This window comes from Pleurodeles waltl, chromosome 5, assembly GCF_031143425.1.
Source record: "Pleurodeles waltl isolate 20211129_DDA chromosome 5, aPleWal1.hap1.20221129, whole genome shotgun sequence".
Taxonomy (NCBI): domain Eukaryota; kingdom Metazoa; phylum Chordata; class Amphibia; order Caudata; family Salamandridae; genus Pleurodeles; species Pleurodeles waltl.
Genome location: NC_090444.1, coordinates 1,333,911,694 through 1,333,931,421, shown reverse-complemented (window position 1 = coordinate 1,333,931,421; position 19,728 = coordinate 1,333,911,694). Strand labels below are relative to the sequence as shown.

The following is a 19,728-nucleotide window of genomic DNA, read 5'->3' as shown; positions in this document are numbered from 1 at the left end:
CCAGCATGAGGCTCTCTCAAATCCATGGGGCCCGAAGGTGCTCCAGTGGAATCCTGCATGGCACCAAAAATCCTGTCAATAGCTAACTTAAGTGTCAATGCCCTTGACTGGGATCACCAAACCCTGGACTGTGATCAGGAATGGGTCTTTGACTTCAATGGGTCTTTGACTTCAATTCGGCGACAGCAAGCTTTGCTTAATGGTCGTGGATTGCCTCTTTCTTTATCTTGGCACATGACGAACACTACTTCCAATCATGATCGGAGTCAAGACACCAAAGACAGATGTCATGAGAATATGTAACCAAAATCTGTTGGAAACAGTCCTTACATGGTTTAAAACTTGTAGGTTGTGGTTACATATATGAGGTAGAAGGATGGAGCACCATGCCACCTGTTGGTGTGAAACACAATTGCTATACGAAATGTCTTGATCCAGTCTGGGGATTCTCAAAGGGTAAAAATACCTGAGCTCTTCTTTAGATGCAAGATTGATTTATGACACACTGCCTAAATTAAACTGAAAAACTTACATGGTTTTTGAAAAATCTGAGGTTAGAAATCTTTATCAAAAACACTAGTTCTTGTTTAGATGGAGATTGATTTATGGCACATTGCTTAAACTACAATCTTACAAGGTTTTTTAAAATGGAGGGAAATTTTCTAACCGGTGTTTATTTTCTGAATTTAACTTAAGACTTGAGAACATTAACTTAATGAACAACTTACCCACCTCCGGTAATGCAATATCTGGTAGAGACTAGGGTGGTCATTATGAACATGGCAGTAAACACAGCACTGCCGGCGGTGGCGGTAACTACTGCCAACAGGCTGACAGTCCGGACTGCCAAATAATGAGGCACATGAGAAACAGGTGGCAGCCCATCCACCCACTGCCGTTTTGGTAGTGCCGCTGACGACGTGGAAGGCCATCTTCAGCCTGGCGGAAAGGCCCTACCCGCCCACCAAATAATGAAACACCACACCACCATCAGTTCTGGGGTGGAAACCACCGCCACGCAAAGCTTGGCGGAAACGACCCATATAAAGGGAAACAATCACTGGAGGCACACAGAACACGCCGACAACGACATGGAGCAAGAGTTGGAAATAATCCCAGTGCTTCTCCTTGACATATTTCTCCAGGACCGTGACCGACGACGACGGTAAGTACCGCAGCCTAGTACACATGGGAGGAAACTACACAGTTACACACCCACCCCGCAATGCACTCCCAACCCCTCCCACCATCCCAAGCCATACAAACCATAACAAGATGTACTTACCAGACACAAGCCAACAAATACCTGCGCCAATGCACACACCTGTGCACACCAAACCCCCACAGTGAAACGCTGCACAACGGGTCAATATTGTGCCAACAGGACTGCTGGGCACTAAAATTGACTCCAACTGGATTACAATTAAATGTACAAACAAGGCCATAGGCCAGTCAATATGTACAAGTCCCGGAAAGGCAAATATAGGCTACACTTGACTCCTATGATGGCAAAGGAAACTCCACTGAGAAGGGGCATCTATGGGGCAGCCAGGCACCTCAGGGATCAGGGGCAGGGGGTAGTGTCAGGTTTTGAAGGGGGGGTCTAGGGCTTAGGTTTAGGAGGTGGAAGTGGAGAGGGTTTGGGTTTGCCCTTGGAAGGAGAGGGAGTGGGCCTGGACCGGGGAAGCAGAGGAACCATGGGCAATGCAGGGCTTCTTCCTCCCTGGGGAAGGTGCACTGGAATGGGAAGGGTGGACTGGTGAGGACTTTGAGGAGGAAGGAGTGGACTGGGCGAGGTCATGCTTCCTAGGTACAGTTGGAGGGGTTTTGGAACCAGGTCTGGGAGTGGAGGTTGAGGGAGTAGTAGTATGAGGTGTAGGTGTGCTGGACGTGGATGCAGGTGCCTGTTTAGTCTGCTTATGTATGGTGGATGTGTGTGGTGTGGGTGAGTGTGAGCGTTTGAGTGTTCTGGGAGTAAGGGGGTGGACACAGTGGGAGAAGACATGCTGCCAGTGTATATGGATGCTGTGTGGGTGTCTGCAGGTCTGGTGAGTGTGCTGCAAGTGTCTGTGAATATAGTCGTGGTGAGTGCAGGTGTGGTGTCTTGGGTGCTGTTGTGGTGACTGCAAGAATGGGGCAGCAGCAGTGACTGAGGGTACAGTGCATGTAGGTGTGCATGGTGAGGTGACGGACAGGGAGGCGGGGGAGGTGGATGTTTCTCTGCGTGCTTCTGGTGTGTTGATCTGTGTGCATGGCTGTCTGTATGTGTGCTTGGGATGGGTGAAGGGAGTGGGGTGCTGGAAAGGGTAGAGGTGTTGGGAGGGGGGATGGAAAGACCAGGGACACTGGCTGCCATCAAAGAGGAGGCCAGAGCCTGAAAAGATCTGTGGGCCAGACATGGCACAGTGAATGCCTTCCAGGTATGCATTGCATTGCTACATCTGGGATGCTATCCCCTGGATGGCATTCACAATGGTCTTCTGCCCTACAGAGATGGTTCTCAGGTGATCAATAACCTCCTCCGTGAGGGCAGCAGGGCTGACTGGGGCAGGAGATGAGGTGCCTGGGGCGAAGAAGACGCCCACCTTCCTGGGTGAGCGGGCACAGGCAGCTCGGTGGGGAGCTACTGGGAGGGCGGTGATGGAATGGGGGTGGCAGAAGATGGCAAAGAATGGGTGTGTCCAGTACGCTCCGCCACCACGAGGGAGCTACCATCGGAGGAGGTATCGGAGTCACTACCTCCAGTGGTAGTTGCCTCCCCCGTGGTACTCCCCTCGCCCTCCAACCCACTGGTCCCCTTGGCATCAGTGGAGTTTGCCACATGGGTCCCCTGGGTTGCAGCATCCCCACTCGCCGGTGCCTCATCTCCCTTGCCAGATTATGCTACAGTACACAAGGACTGAGTTTAAGTTTGCCCACCCTTGCGTTCAGAGAACCTGCCAGGTGTTGAACTACCAGGGTTATGCCCTGCTGTTCCAGCCATGGCCACAGACGCAAGGCTTCTTGATAAGCAGTCCACGACCCCACCCCACCCTGCTGGTTGCAGTACCACATGGCAGTGGTGTTGTACGTGAACACCTGCACTATCTTCCCCTTGACAGAGGGAAAAAATGCATTCAATGCTAGCTGGATCGCCCAGAGCTCCAGCAGACTGATGTGGAGCCCAGATTCCACTGGAGACCAGAGACCTCTGATCTCCACCTCTCCCAGATGGCCACCCCATCCCAGAAGTGATGCTTCTGTCACGACTGTGAGGTCTGATTGGGGAAGGGAGACGATTCTGTCTTTGACCCAATCACAGTTTGTATTCCACCACTGCAGGTCTTTTGCACTTTTCTCCAAGATCCGGACCATGTCAGAGAGATTTCTCTGATGCGGACCCACTGGAACTTCAGGTCCCACAGGACCAGTGCCATGAGCTTGGTGAACACCCGAGGGGCATTGGTAAGGCCAAATGGGAGCACAGTGAACTGAAGGTGCTAGTTCTAGGACTCTGGCCCCTTTTTTGCAGTACCCCCACTTTTTTGCCTGATATCTGATGTTAACTTGACTGAGTGTGTGCTGGGATCCTGCTAACCAGGCCCAGCACTTGTGTTCTTTCCTAAAACTGTACCATTGTTCCACAATTGGCATACCTCTGGCACACTAAGGCCCTCATTCCGAGCCTGGCGGGCGGCGGAGGCCGCCCGCCAGGCTTCCCCCCTCCGAAATACCGCTCCGCGGTCGTAAGACCGCGGAGGGTATTCCGAGTTTTCCCCTGGGCTGGCGGGCGGTCTTCACAAGACCGCCCGCCAGCCCAGGGGAAAACTCCCTTCCCACGATGACGCCGGCTCGTAATCGAGCCGGCGGAGTGGGAAGGTGCGACGGGTGCAGTTGCACCCGTCGCGTATTTCAGTGTCTGCTTTGCAGACACTGAAATACTTTTAGGGGCCCTCTTACGGGGGCCCCTGCCGTGCCCATGCCATAGGCATGGGCACGGCAGGGGCCCCCAGGGGCCCCGCGACTCCCCCTCCCGCCATCCGGTTCCCGGCGGGAGAACCGCCAGGAACTGGATGGCGGGAGGGGGAGTCGGAATCCCCATGCCGGCGCAGCATGCTGCGCCGGCTTGGAGGATTCCTTTGGGGCAGCGGGAAACCGGCGGGAGACCGCCGGTTTCCCTTCTCTGACCGCGGCTGAGCCGCCGCGGTCAGAATGCCCCGCGGGGCACCGCCGGCCTGTCGGCGGTGCCACCGCGTCCCACGGCCCTGGCGGACTTGTTCCGCCAGGGTCGTAATGACCCCCTAAGTCCCTTGCATAAAGTACCAGTGGTACCAAGGGCTCTGTGACCAGAGAAGGTCCATTAGGGCTGCAGCATGTATTGTGCCACCCTAAGGGTCCCCTCACCAAACACATGGACATTGCCAGTGCAGCCTGTGTGGCCAGGTGGGGAGTAAAAGATAAAGTCGACATGGCATCCCTCTCAGGGTGCCATGCACACAAAGCACTGCCTATGGAGTAGGTAAGTCACCCAATTAGCAGACCTTGCAGCCCTAAGGTAGGGTGCACTATACCACAGGTGAGGGCAATATGCCCCTACAGTGTCTGAGTCCATTCTTAGACATTGTAAGGGCAGTGTGGCCATACCATACTTAGTACATGGGCTGGGAGTCTGTCAATACGAACCCCACATCTTCATGATGGCTTCACTGAAGTCTGGGAAGTTTGGAATCAAACTTCTCAGCACAATAAACCCACACTGATGCCAGTGTTGGGTTTATTGTAAAATGTACACAGAGGGCATCTTAGAGATGCCCCTGTATTTTACCCAACCATTTAGAGCAGGACTGACCAGTCTGTGCCAGCCTGCCACTAACAGACAAGTTTCTGATCTCATGGGGTGAGAGCCTTTGTGCTCTCTGGGGTCGGAAACAAAGCCTGCTGTGGGTGGAGGTACTTCACACCTCCCCCCTGCAGGAACTGTAACTCTTGTTGGTAAGCCTCAAAGGCTCAGGCCTCCTGTTACAGTGTGTCAGGGCATTCCAGCTGTAGTTGCCTGCCCACTGGACCAGAGCCCAGTTTGGGTGGCAGGTCTGGAGGGAAAATTAGGAAACAACAGGGAGGAGTAACCACTACAGCAAGACCACCCCTAAGGTGTCCAGAGCTGAAGTGGCCCCCTCCTTGCAGAATCATCCATCTTGTTTTGGAGGGTAGGGACCAATAGGGTTAGGACTGTCTCTCCCTCCCCAAAGGGAGTGGACACTGGAAGTGTGTAGTCACATTCAGGGACAGTAGCCATTGGCTACTGCCTCATGACCCCTGTAACACTCCTAAATCTAGTATTTAGGGCCCCCCCTGATGCTCACTCACCAGATTCCTGGCGACCTCAAGAAGAAGGATTGCTAAGCCGACCCCAGCAGCGAAGACTCCAGATGACAAATGACTTGGCCCCAGCCCTACTGGCCTGTCTGCAGCTTCTGAGACCCTTGCTTCAAAAAGGCGATGCATCCTGCAGTACCAGTGACCCCTCCAAACCCCAAGAGGACTGCCTGCCCAGCAGAGGACCAAGAACTCCAGAGGACAGCTGCACTGTCCACAAGAAAATCTTTAAAAAGTCTCCAGAACTGCCCCAGATCCGTGAGTCCTGTCCACTCTGCACTCGATGCCCACGGCCCGAGTCCAGGTGGCCCACCAGACCAGCAGATGTCCCCAGGCGATTCGGACCTCGAGTCCATCCGGGTTTATCCCCGACCTGGCCACGACGACGACACATGCAGCCTGAATCCAGAGGCTCCCCCTGACCACGACTGAATCTGACGAAGATTCCAGGCGCCTAATGGTACCCCTGCAGTCCCCAGGCTTTGGGGAATCCAACAGAAGAACACCTCTCCTTCTTATCTAGCCATTGGTTTTCCAGAACCGACCCCATGGACCCAGCCTACAGCCTCTTTGTGCCCCCCCCCAGGGGTTCCCTCATAGAAAAGTATTGGGCACCTGACTACGTGTTTGCACCCTGCTGTCCCTGTGCTGCTAAGGGTGTGTGTTCGGTGCTGACCTGTGGCTCCCTGGTGCTGGCCTAACTCCCTAGGCCCGGTTCCTGAAACCACAGGTACTTACCAGCAAGATCTTTTCAACTAAGTCCTCCCAGTCCTCATAGGATTCCATTGCAAACCTAACACCAAATTGGAACTCTGCACCCGGCCAGCCTTGTGTTGCTGGTGGTACGCTTTTAGGGTCAACTTGAACTTTGACCAGTGGAACTCTAACCTCTGAGGACTGGATTCATAAGTTGTGTATTTAACTGCTTTCTATGCTAAGACTTTTCTACCCCTAGGACTCTACTGACTTCTATGAAAAATTGCACTGTGTCTACTTTTGCATTTGAAAAGTGTTACTTACTTGTAAACTATTTTACCTGCAAAATTCAAAGTACATTTGATACATATGCTTGATAAATATTTACAACTGTACTTACCTGCAAATCAGATCCTTTGGTTCTAGTAATAAAGTAAAAAAAATAGATTTTTTCCATATAAAAACAATTGGCCTGGAGTTAGTCATTGAGTGTGTGCCTAATTTATTGACTATGTGTGTACAACAAATGCTTTGCACTGCCATCTGATAAGCTTAACTGCTCGACAACACTACCACAAAAGAGAGCATTAGTATTGTCTACTTTAGCCTCTGTTAAGCCTCTGGGGAACCCTTGGACTCTGTACACACCATACCTCATTTTGGTATAGTAAACAGAGCCAGCTTTCCACAATAGTTGCCTGCCTTGAACTGGAGGTAACGCCTGCAGGCAGGCAGGCTATGAATGTGAAAATATGCATCCTGTAAGTCCAGCACTACCAACCAATCTTACAGGTCTAGGGGAGACAAGATCTGAGTTAATGTGAGCATCTTAAACTTCTCCTTCTTGAAGAAGAATAGAGCAAAGACTCTTGTTTTCTTTGGGTATCAGAAAGTAGCAAGAATAACAACTACTGCCTACTTCTGATATTGGGACCCTTTCTATGGCTCCCTTGGCCAAAAGAGCCATAACTGCCTCTCGGAGCATAGACAAATGATCCTTCGCCAGCCATTCTAATGTTGGTGGTAGTGGGGAAGGAAAGGATTGGAAAGGCAGGACATAGTCCTTCCGAATGATCTGCAGTACCCAAGTGTCCGATCTTATGGACTGCCAATGGATGATGTTGATTTCTCCCTCCAACTTGGCAAGCATGGTCCTGCAGAACCAAATTAAGAGGGCCTGAAGGCTGCAATTGCTGGGGGCTGGGTGGCAGATGACTTCTGGCTTTCAGACCCTCTAAGTCTGAAGACACCACACCCACGTCCTTGCATAGCTTCAGGATCTTGCAAAGAATGGTGGCTGGCATAGGGCTAGCACAGTGGTACAGCCCTTCCATGGCCACAAAAAGGGCAAAAGGCAGTAGGCGGATGTGGGGTCGCTGAGAGGCCCAGGGACATGGCCGTAGCCCAAGAGTGTTGAAAATGCTCCAGTGCTGAGTCTTCCTTCTCGCCAAAAAATCGGGTCCTGTCGAAGGGCATGTCCATAAGGTTTGCCTGGACATCCCTCGAAAAGCCAGATGTTCTCAGCCAGGTGTGGTGCTGTAAGGCCATTGTGGACGAAGCCGGTCTTCCCAGCAAGTCAACTGTATCCAGGCCACACCAAATAGTGAACTTCACTGCGTCCTTCCCATCTTTCACCTCTTGGGAGAGGCAATGAGGTAGTACTTGCGCAACCATATCCAACAAGGTGTGATAGAAATAGCCCAAAAAGCATGAGGTGTTCACTGACCTCAATGCCAGGCTGGTGTAAGAAAACATCTTCTTCCAAAGTTGGCCCAGCCTCTTAGATTTCCTGTCCATGTGAGTGGAAGGGAATACGCTGAGGGAAGTTGAGGTTTGGACTACCAAGCTCTCAGGGGTGGGGTGCTGACTGAGGAAACTAGAGTTGCCCAGTGCAGGTCAATGGCAGCGAGCAATCGTCCTATGTAAAGGAGCGCCTGTGCTGGTCTTGGACCAAGTTCCCAGCACATTGTCAGAAAGTGCCTCATTAAAGGGCAAAAGGGGTTCGGAAGTGAAAGCCCCCGGCTGAAGCACTTCAGTCAAGATGCTAATTTTTCAAACCACAGAGGGCAGTTTGAGGTCAAGGACCTCTGCTACCCTATTGTGGGGGTGGGATCAGGGCTACAGAGGACACGGACGCAGATTTCAAAAACCCTTGACAGGGATTTTACGTGATTTATTTGAGTTATAGGAGAGGTGGAACAAATAATATAATGGTAGGTCTTCTTTTCTTCCTTTGTTTCTCTTCTGCGTGAGTGTTGGGTTGCAACGGGTCTTTTAACGGTTTTCTTTTCTCCCTCTTAGGTGGCGAGCTCTGGGTGTCCTCCTCTGGGTATCGCGATTTTTCTCGGAAGAACAAAAAGGACACAGCAGGTAAGTGGGACGGTATTTCCTTGTCTCTTAATTTTAGGGTTTAGTGTGGGGGGGGGGAGGTGTGAGGGGATACGAAGTGAACAATAAAGAAAAAATTAATACAAGTGGTGTTTTAGTGGGGAAGTTAGGAGCTTGTGAGGGTAGGCTGTTCTGAGCTCTGTTAGGCTAAAGGTCGGGCCCCTCTGCCTCCCCTTCTCCCTCCTTATGGTGGCTGCCCTTGAAGAGGGCACGTACCTTGTGCAGCCACGACCCTCCTGGGCCGTGGCAGGCTGTCTCGTTTCCTCTCGGTCGTTCCGGCTTGATAGGGTCTGGACGGGGTGCCGGTGCAGCACGGCTTGTTGCTCCGGTTACGGGCGTCTCCTCCCGGTCGGGATCTTTCCTCGTCTTCTCCTCTCCTCGATGGGGATCCGTGGCGTCTCTCCTGCTCCGTCTTCTTTTCGCCCCTTTCGATCGCGGCGTCTTCCTTTTGTGGCCGCTCGGCAACCCGGAAGTCCGGTCCCGATTGTCGTCTCCGCCCCCACGCGTCTCCTTGACGATGTGGACGGAAGCCGAAGGAGGCGTTTGGCGATCGCCAGTGTTGCACGAAGGTAGGCGAGGCGAGCGACTCCCGCCTACATACCCCTTCCCATGAACGGGACTGGTATAGGACCGTGGAGTCTGGGCAGCGGGAGAGAAAGTCAGCGGGACATTGTCGTGACCCAGGAATGTGACGGACCTGAAAGGTAAAGGGTTGTAATTCAAGGAACCAGCGCAACACTCGGGAATTGGTATCCTTATGGGATGCCAACCATGTCAAGGGTGCATGATCGGTATAAAGGATGAAAGGACGACCCAGGAGATAGTATTGCAAACATTCTATCGCCCACTTTATGGCAAGGCATTCTTTCTCGATGGTAGGATAGTTTGTTTCCCTAGGTAACAACTTCCCACTGATATATACAATGGGGTGATCATGTCCCTGATCGTCCTGCTGCGCTAATACGGCCCCTAACCCGACATTGGAAGCGTCGGCAAAAAGATGAAAAGGTCTGGAAAAATCAGGACATCTTAACACAGGTTCTGTAGACAGGGCTTCTTTGAGACAGTGGAACCCCTGGAGTTGTGAGGGAGAAAAAGGAGGAAGGGTGTTTCAGTATTGCTTCTTTAACAGGTCAGTAAGGGGGGCCGTAATGGTCGAGTACTGTGGTATAAACCGTCTGTAGTACCCTACCAACCCCAGAAATGAACGGAGTTCTTTCTTAGTTTTGGGGAGTAGTATCTGTCTAATGGTGTCTACCTTATCTTTTTGTGGACTCAACACTCCCTTACCGCTGACATAACCAAGATAAGCAATCTGGGTCTGTCCTAGGACAAATTTTTTTGGATTGGCGGTAAGGCCTGCGGCTGCCAGTGCTGAGAACACTTTCTCTAGATGGAGGAGGTGGTCTGGCCAGGTAGAGCTAAAAATGACAATGTCGTCGAGATAGGCGGCCGTAAAGTCATGGAAGGGTCTCAAATGTCGATCCATCAAGCGTTGGAATGTCGCGCGGGGGAACCATGAAGGCCGAATGGGAGGACGGTAAATTGATATAACCCCGAAGGGGAAACAAATGCTGTCTTATCTTTGTCTGATGGAGCTAAGGGAATCTGCCAATATCCCTTCGTCAGATCAATAGTGGACATAAAACGGGCCTGCCCGATTTTCTCTAAAACTTCATCTACCCGGGGAATGGGGTAGGTATTGAAGAGTGACACCTCATTGAGTTTTCAGAAATCGATACAGAAGCGGACCGAACCGTCCGGTTTCGGCACTAATACTACAGGAGAGCACCATGGACTTGTGGATGTTTCAATGACTCCTAGAGATAACATCTTTGTTATCTCTTCCTCTATAAGGATTTTTCTAGCTTCGGGGATTCGATAGGGACGTAGGCGCACAATTTGGCCCTCGGGTGTTCGAATATGATGTTGAACCAAAGAAGTTCTTCCCGGAAGTTCAGAGAAGAAGCTGGCATAACTTTGGATTAGCCCCATTAACTGCCGTGTCTCCATCTCAGAAAGGGACTCATTGATACTGGGGAGTTTTTGTGGGTCTGGTTGGGATGTGGGACATAGTTCCAACCCTAGAGGGTTTGTCGGGGTGATCAGGTACCCCCTTGCAGGTGCATCGTTGTCGTTTCCCGGGTCCTCCCATTTCTTTAATAGATTGATGTGATAAATTTGGGTTCGTCTTGGGTGGTTATTTAGTTCAACCAAATAGGTAACCGGGGTGACCGCTTTTACTACCAGATACGGCCCTTGCCATTTGGCTATTAGCTTATGTTCAGAGGTGGGTCGTAGGATTAATACCTTATCGTTGGGTTGTAGTACCCGTAGTTTGGTACCCTGATCATAGTAGTTTTTTTGATTTTCTTGGGCTTTCTCTAAATGGTGTCTTACATCCTCCCAAACCGTCTGGAGATGGGTCTTTAATTTGTGAATATAGTCTAGGATGGGTCGCTCCTCATTGTTCTCCTCCTCCCACAATTCCGCCGCCATATCTAGTAAATTGCGGGGTTGTCTCCCAAATACAAGTTCAAACGGGCTATGCCCGGTACAGGATTGCTCATGTGTCCTTATTGCATACACCACTAGGGGAAGTTTCTGATCCCAGTCTTTTCCCGTCTCGCTCACTATTTTCCTCAAAAGGGTTTTGACCGTGTGATTATATCGCTCCACTAAACCATTTGTTTGTGGGTGATATACTGACGTCTTTATCTGGAGAACGCCTAGGGACTTACATATCTGTTTCATAAGTCCAGATACGAACGGTGTCCCCTGGTCAGTAAGGATTTCTTCAGGGAAACCAACTCGGGAAAAAAATGTGATCATGGCTTGTGCAACTGCCTTAGTGGTGGTACTGGTAAGTGGAATCGCCTCTGCATACCTGCTCGCATAATCGACCAGGACGAGAATATGGGTGTGTCCTTTACTGGATGGCAAAAGGGGTCCAACTAGATCCATACCAACTCGTTTGAAAGGGGTATCGATAATAGGTAATGGTCGTAACGGGGCTCTTCTAGTAGCTCCCGGTTCTACTAGTTGACATTTTGGGCAGTGGGCACAATATCGTCGGATATGCGCATATACTCCGGGCCAGTAAAACCGTCTCAGTAAGTATTCCTCGGTTTTCTCCTAGCCACAATGACCTCCCCCCGGTTGGTTATGGGCTAGGAAGAGTACCTGAGTTCTGTACGGTTCGGGAACTACGAGCTGTCTCTTCTCCCCATTCACGTTTGTGCTTACTCTATATAGCAAGTCCTTGTGTACCAAGAAGTAGGGACCTACCTCTCCAGTAGAGGCATTTTTGGCATTCTTCCAGGCATTCCCTAGGGTAGGATCTTCGCGTTGACTCATTCTAAAAGATATGGGGGCGCTGTCTATATTGGCCACTAATCTCTCCTCTTCCTTCCGATCTTGTTTAGTTGAAAATCTCTGTTTCTCTGCTCTCCTTTCCTTTCGTGTTAACTTTTTCCTTTCGGGGGGGCTATATATAGAATCATCCCAGAAAGGAGCAGTACCCCACCAATCATCAACCGGATTATGCTTCCGTGTTTGATCCAGGATCTCATTAAACCTCTGATAATCAGTCCCAATGACGCACTCCTCTATTAAGTTATCCATGAGCCCCATGGAGAGGAGGTCAAGGTGAGTGTTCCATTCTACTTCTACCACCGAAAGGGGGTACTGAGCACGGTCCCCATGAATGCAACATATCGTTACCCAATGATCGTCATTAGGTTTGACAGGGTTGATTATACTACGACGGATTACCGACTGACTACATCCAGAGTCAATCAAGGCCATGACCGGAAGTCCATTTATCCGAAGGGGGTGTTTGAAGGACACATCACTTTTCCCCAGGCACAGGACTCTTCCTCGAGTAACTCCTATTTCCATCGGCTCTACACCCTCATGTTTTTTTGGACATCCACGGGCGATATGACCCCACTCCCCACAACTGAAACACTGAGGTTGTTGCATGGGATTTCTCTCGGTACTCCGGGAGGGTCCTGGTTCTTCAGCTGTTCGTCTGGGTGGAAAATGGGGAGGAGCTATAGGCATTTTACTCAAGGGCCGGGGTTGTTTATGTTTCACATCTACAGATCTGTGGTAGGCGCATGCCAGGTCAACGGCTGTCTCGGTGTCTATTTTAGGGTGCTGCCTTATCCAGTTTCGGGTGCTGGGAGGCAGGGAATCAAGGTACTGTTCTAAGATAATGACTTTGATAACGTCCTCACGGTCAGTCCCTATGGGTCCCAGACATTTTAGTCCCAGGTCCTTCACCCAGTAATAATAGGTACGTGGGTCTTCGTTGGGTCCCCATTTAACCTTGCGAAATTTGGCCCTGTAATACTCAGTATCATGTCCCACACGCTCTAAAATACTTTTCTTTATCTCAGAATATGGGGTGGTGCCACCCGGATTGGCAGCCTGATAAGCGGATTGAAGAGTGCCCGTCAAGAGGGGAGCAATGTATTGGCCCCACCTATTTTCAGGCCATTGAGCTGAGGAGGCTACTCTTTCAAAGTTCGTGAAAAAAGAATCGGGATCTTCTCCCTCCTGGTACCTTTGTAATACCGAACTTGGCACGTTTGGATGTACCTTGCTGGCAGCGATTGTGTCGGTCAGTTTTTGGAGAGCAGTCTCATGGACCAGTTGATTACTGGCCATTATAGTGGCCTGACTCTTTAGTGCGGATTGCAGGGCCTCTCTGTCCTCCTTGGCCTCCCTTTGTTGCGCTTCCCACACTAATTAGAGGTGGCGTTGACCTTCCGCAAGTTGTTTGATCATGTCCTCGAGGCTGGGTTTGTCCTCCATAGTTGTATTGTCTCTGTATGCCCGTATGGAACCGAAATCCCACTTCTGACACCACTGTGGGGGTGGGATCAGGGCTACAGAGGACACGGACGCAGATTTCAAAAACCCTTGACAGGGATTTTACGTGATTTATTTGAGTTATAGGAGAGGTGGAACAAATAATATAATGGTAGGTCTTCTTTTCTTCCTTTGTTTCTCTTCTGCGTGAGCGTTGGGTTGCTACGGGTCTTTTAACGGTTTTCTTTTCTCCCTCTTAGGTGGCGAGCTCTGGGTGTCCTCTGGGTATCGCGATTTTTCTCTGAAGAACAAAAAGGACACAGCAGGTAAGTGGGACGGTATTTCCTTGTCTCTTAATTTTAGGGTTTAGTGTGGGGGGTGGGGGGGAGGTGTGAGGGGATACGAAGTGAAAAATAAAGAAAAAATTAATACAAGTGGTGTTTTAGTGGGGAAGTTAGGAGCTTGTGAGGGTAGGCTGTTCTGAGCTCTGTTAGGCTAAAGGTCGGGTGGGAAGGTGCCCTGGTAGCTCCCCAGTCCCTGTCCTCCCCCTTCTACCTCTCCCCCCTCTGTCTCCCCTTCTCCCTCCTTATGGTGGCTGCCCTTGAAGAGGGCACGTACCTTGTGCAGCCACGACCCTCCTGGGCCGTGGCAGGCTGTCTTGTTTCCTCTCGGTCGTTCCGGCTTGATAGGGTCTGGACGGGGTGCCGGTGCAGCACGGCTTGTTGCTCCGGTCACGGGCGTCTCCTCCCGGTCGGGATCTTTCCTCGTCTTCTCCTCTCTCCTCAATGGGGATCCGTGGCGTCTCTCCTGCTCCTTCTTCTTTTCGCCCCTTTCGATCGCGGCGTCTTCCTTTTGTGGCCGCTCGGCAACCCGGAAGTCCGGTGCCGATTGTCGTCTCCGCCCCCACGCGTCTCCTTGACGACGTGGACGGAAGCCGGAGGAGGCGTTTATCGATCGCCAGTGTTGCGCGAAGGTAGGCGAGGCGAGCGACGCCCACCTACACCTATGCACCACCACTGCATAGGAAGCTCCCTTCTCCATAGCCACAGTAGGGGGAGAGAGTAAGCCAGTATCTGGAGAGGAATCTGTCCACTGACTTCTCCTAGATCCTCATACCAGTCCAAATGTAACATAATAAAATGTGCAAACATTAAATAAATGTACTCTTTCTTCTAAGGAGGAAATCTTAAAATTCCTTTGCAATTGTGTAATTCTGTCCACAAAACAAACTACCACTTCTATAGCTCACCTTGGTAGAGCTTGGTATTTTAAAGGCCTGTTACTAGGGTTTGAGATCACTGCATGTAAAATGAAAAACTTGTTATCACCCTTATTCTGGTTCTGAAACTGTTGGAATCCTGTGTTTGATAGCACTATTCTTGACACATATTACCATTATTATGAGGCGACATTGTTAAATCTGCAATATTTGCTCCTAGCTATCTAGATCTTTCTGGTAAGGCTTTAGATGCTACATGCCAATATCAGAATTTGACACTATCCTTATCAACTTTAAAAAAAATCTAAAATTCTTTCAAAAGAAAATTATATATTTTAAAAAAAGTCTTTACTTCAGGGTCAACTAATTTAGTGTTAATGATCTGGACTTAAGGCCCTCTGTCAGTGATGTAAGTGGATTGTCAGGAGGGATTATGCCTGCAGCTGTATTGTCTGTAGAACATGCCCTAGTGACATTGACTAGCACTATAATACAATACAAACTAATGATTCATTAGAATAGGGTTCAGGTGTGAATAGGTAATTGTCATGTCATATTACTAGAGTCTTTTTTTCCTTTGTCTTCAGTAACATTCAAATATTCTGAACCTTATTTCATATAATCAAAGGTGTTCAAAGTAAGATTAACGTAGGTATTTCAGTTTTGATAACATTATATAAGTTAGTTTCATTGAGTTCCCAGGTAGCAATTGACATGATTGTTGCACAAATATGACATGACACTATAATGATGATACATTTTGGACTGGTCATATGTACTCGAGTTGAGGGAGTTAAAACGGAACTTTACTTGTGAAATATGTTGTCTGAGGTTCTGAGTGCAATGAAATACAAGACAACCAAACTAGAGTCTAAAAGGGTCCTCGTCTATTTCATATGATACACTTTGAATGTATAAATGGACAATGTAATGTGAAGCATATTTTTAACTGTGTGGAACACAAGTACTGTTGATATCCTAAATGGATTTCCTGTACATATTTTACAATTTTCGAGTGTGATATAATGTTCTAATCATTGTACAATTATTCAGACTTCAATATGGCTGCTTCTGAGATGTTGAAGAATTTATACATTTTTATGTCGAAGCCACAGCACTTGATCTTCGCAAAGAACATTTCAAGCGATTGAATCTAACATAATATGAACGTCCAGCACCTAAGGTACTGTAGCTTTGTAAAGACTTTAAGCAGTCAGATCCTACTTGAGAGAGACATCCAGTAAAGTCTTACGGCTTTGCAGCCATGTTAGAGCCTTTTCAAGCAGTTCCTTTTCACTCGAGAGGGACGTCTAGTAAAGTCTAAAAGCACAGTACTGCAGCCTTGTTAAAGACTGTTGTTTATGACTTAACAGGGAAATCTAGTAACGATGTCAGGTACTACTACTATGTGAATAACGAGAATTATTGGCATTGCCCAGGCTTGTTGTTGTCTTCCTAGTGACAAAAGTAGCAAACCAAAATGGGGTTGGCAAATTGATTTGATCAGTTTTTATGTAGCAGTGCATGGTCTACGGAATAGGCCAGAAGTATTATATAATTTAGACAAATTTTGATTCCTAAAAGGAGCTGATATTCAGGACATGAGATGTTATTAACCTGGTGAATTATTGCCAATGGTACATGTTTTAAAGAAACCAAAAATGTTCTCCAGTACTGTTCTCTGTACTGTCTATCCTGTCAGTCACAGATATCTGGTTAAGAGCAGATTTTTGAAGCAATTCATCTAAAGAATCTCCCCAGATTTAAAATATTAAAAACATCAAATGTCGCTTGCCTTCTATATGCAGGATTCACTGGTTTCTTTGCCAAGTTGATTGTTTCAGCATCAAAACACTATCTTTTTGAAATGTGAAAAGGCCGCAAAGTGTAATTGCAAGGTCAGGCAGTTAAGAGATTCACGCAGTTGACCGTTACTGCTCAGATCCAGAGCACCACAATTTCTGGTATCAAACTGCCATATGATGCTAGTATTAATAGAACCCGTCATCAACAACCATGTTTAAGTCTATTGGAAACCAGACGTTATTTCACATGAAAACAGCATTGTGGTTCAAAAACAGAAAATATAAGCTCTCCCACCGACCTTCAAGCACACCACTTAATACTGTACCTGTGCAGCTCGCAGTTCTGAAATCAATTCTGTAAAACAGTGGTTTTTTATCTGCTCAGAACCATGTTCCGTTTGCTGGTATAAATTCATGTTTGTCTTCTGCTCCCTGTGGTAGAAGAAATCAACAAAGGTTTGAAGGCAAGCACTTGATGGGGACGTCACTGTGCTTAAAGGTAGAAGAACAAAACGCTGTTTTGCCAAGAAGAGGTTTACCATCTCTCACTTCATACTCCACACATCCTCAAAAACAGCTAACATGCCTGGAGCATTTAAGAGTATTGAGAAGGTTAGAGGGACCTGTTCAGGTAATGGGTCATACAGTACAGTTACCAAATGGTCACTCGGCAGAGTTATGTGCGTCAATGGACAACTGACCCGTAGTTAGATCATTTTACCAATGCTTTTGCTATCAAATACCAGAAATGGAAGTTGTAAACAGCAGATAAGGGTGACGAAGTTACAATACCTGTTCTAGCTGAAAACAGATGAGCAACAAAGACCCCAAAAACAGAGAAACCAAAATAAATTGGAGCCAAATCTACTATCTAGAGCAGTGGTCCTTTACCTTTTGAACCCCCTCTGTGTCATTTTTGAAAGTTTGAGACCTGGCCTTAACCAATTTCTATGATTTTAACCTCAAAACAATATACAAAAACAATGAAAGAAGTACCCGTCAAACAAATTCTCAAGTATTTTGTCAAAATCAAATAGATAAAACGTATTCAAACATGTACATGTACTGCCTTTTACCTACATAGCACCGTGCCCTATGAGTTACCTAGGGCCTACCTTGGCAAGTACTTTTAAATGCCAAGTCGAAGTGGCAGTGAAACTGCACACCTAGGCCTTGCAATGGCACGCCTGAGACATGGTTAAGGGGCTATTTATGTGGGTGGCACAACCAGTGCTGCAGGCCCACTAGTAGCATTCCATCTAGAGGCCCCGGGCACATGTAGTGCACTTTACTTGGGACTTACAAGTAGATCAAATATGCCAATTGGATATGAACCAATTTTACCATATGGTGGAAGGCAGTCTTTGACACCTTGGATAAAGATGCCCCTTGTGATAAGCCAGGTGATGTGTGCTCCATTTGTTTGCCGGCGTTCAGGGACCTAATCAGGTGGCTAGGGACCAGAAAGATATACCTGGAGCACCAGCTACCTCCAGAGATGGAAAGGCTCCTGGTACAGAACCCAACACCCAACTATGCCCTTCTTGTTGCAATATCACATGGCAGTGGAATTGTCTGTGGGAACCTGCACAAGCCTCACCTTGATGGACGCGATGAAAACCTTCAGGGCAAGGTGAAAGTCCCACAGCTCCAGTAGACTGGTGTGGAGCCTGCCTGCCAGTGGAGACTAGGGTCCTCTGATTATAACCCAGTAGTAATGCTTCTGTCACCACTGTTCGCTCTGGGTAGGAAAGGGTAAGTCGCCTGCTACAGGACAAACTGCAGTCATTCACCCACCTATGCAGATCTTGAGCTGCCTCATCAGAGGCCAAGATGTAGCTATAAAAGGGAGTTGGATGCTGGGACTACTGGGACGTCAAGGTCCACTTCAAGGCCTGCATGTGCCACCAGGCGTGGCTGACAAAGAGCATGCACAAGTGTAAAAAGCCAAGAAGCACTACAGTCAACCTCACCTGGCTCAAGGATCAAACCTGAAACATCAGGATCAAAGCCTGGATGTTCTGGATTCATCGCTGTGGAAAACAATCTCTCAACTTGACCTTTTCCAGGGTCGTCCCAATGAAAAGAAGCCTCTGAGAAGGAATCAGGTGGGACTTTGGATTGTTTAAGGTGAAATCAAACTATGTCAAAAGGTCTGCAGTGATCGGAGGTGACCCACGAGTGACAGTGGCGAGCCTGCCTCCAGAAGCCAGACTTTGTGGTACGGTAAAACAGCAACTCTTGACTGCCAAAGGTGTGCCATGGCCATCGCCATCAGTTTTGCAAACACCCGAGGGGTGCTGGTAAGGCCGGAGTTGTTTGAAGCAAGCTGCAAATGCACCTGGACTACCTTGAACAGCAGTTAAATCCGGTGGGACTGTAGGATGGGGCTATGATAATGAGCATCCTGCATGTTCATAAACGTGTAGAGCAGATACGATCTGGGCCAATGTGACCATTCTGAATTGGCCTTCAGCAGGCAGACGTTCAGGGGATGGATGTCCATAACAGGCCTGAAGACCCATCCTGGTTTTGGGACAAGGAAATAGCGAGAGCAAAACCCCCACCTTTTTTCAAGTCTGGTACCCTCTCTATTGCACATTTGGAAAACATGAGGCATATGTCCTGCAGCAGAAGTGACAGATGCTCTTCAGAAATGTGCAAGGCCTATCTTTCCGATGTGATGGATCGCCAACCTGGGAGGACGTAGACTAAGTGGACCTTTTCCAGGCATGTCTGCTTATGACAGCACTGGTACCAACCACAAAATCATTACAATATGTGGTATCCAGGCCTGCTCGGAAAGCATACTTAGCTGTGTCCTGATCATCATGTTTCGCCTGGGCCAAAGAGGTCCTAAGATCCTCTGGGACTGTCAGCAAAATCTTGCTAGCCATATCCTAAAAGACATATGTGTATCATCCCATCAGACTGACTGCATGGACAGATCGCAGTGCCAGACTGGCAGAAGAAAATATGTCTGCCAGAGGTAACAATCATTTTGGATTCTCTATCTGGAGGAGTGATTGTAAATAAGTTAGGATTTACCTTATTGGTTGAGGCCTGTAAAATAAGGCTCTCTGGAGTGGGGTGCCTGACACTGTACCAAGGGAACAGTTAGCCCTTGGGAGGGACCCACTTGTTGCAATCTGAATGGAGGTGCCTAGAGCTCCTTGGGGCTAAAAGGTGCACCAGAGGGAGCACTTTTGAAAATTTGCATCACGGTTTCCTTGAAGGCCTCGATCTGCTGAAATGTTGGCAAAGGTTCAGGAAAGTTGGGGAGCGTCAAGATCAATTAAGGAATCTGTTCTGTGGCTGGTGATCTCGATGGAGTGCAACTTACATCTTGACACCCTCATGCCTCCTCTTTCGCATCAGAGTGACAGGATGGGGTTGAGTCCACTTCACTTTCCTATACTTGCATTTGAATTTGGATTTCAACTTACT

General features: G+C 48.6%; 1 protein-coding gene across 1 annotated transcript in view; it reads right to left on the bottom strand.

The window, feature by feature from the left end:
• The window catches only part of CEP162 (centrosomal protein 162), a 697,428-nt gene that overhangs the window by 253,794 nt on the left and 423,906 nt on the right, over window positions 1–19,728 (bottom strand). The window contains exon 18 of the mRNA XM_069235591.1: window positions 16,608–16,713. Coding sequence (XP_069091692.1) covers window positions 16,608–16,713 — 106 coding nt within the window. The remainder of the gene's footprint in view (window positions 1–16,607; window positions 16,714–19,728) is intronic.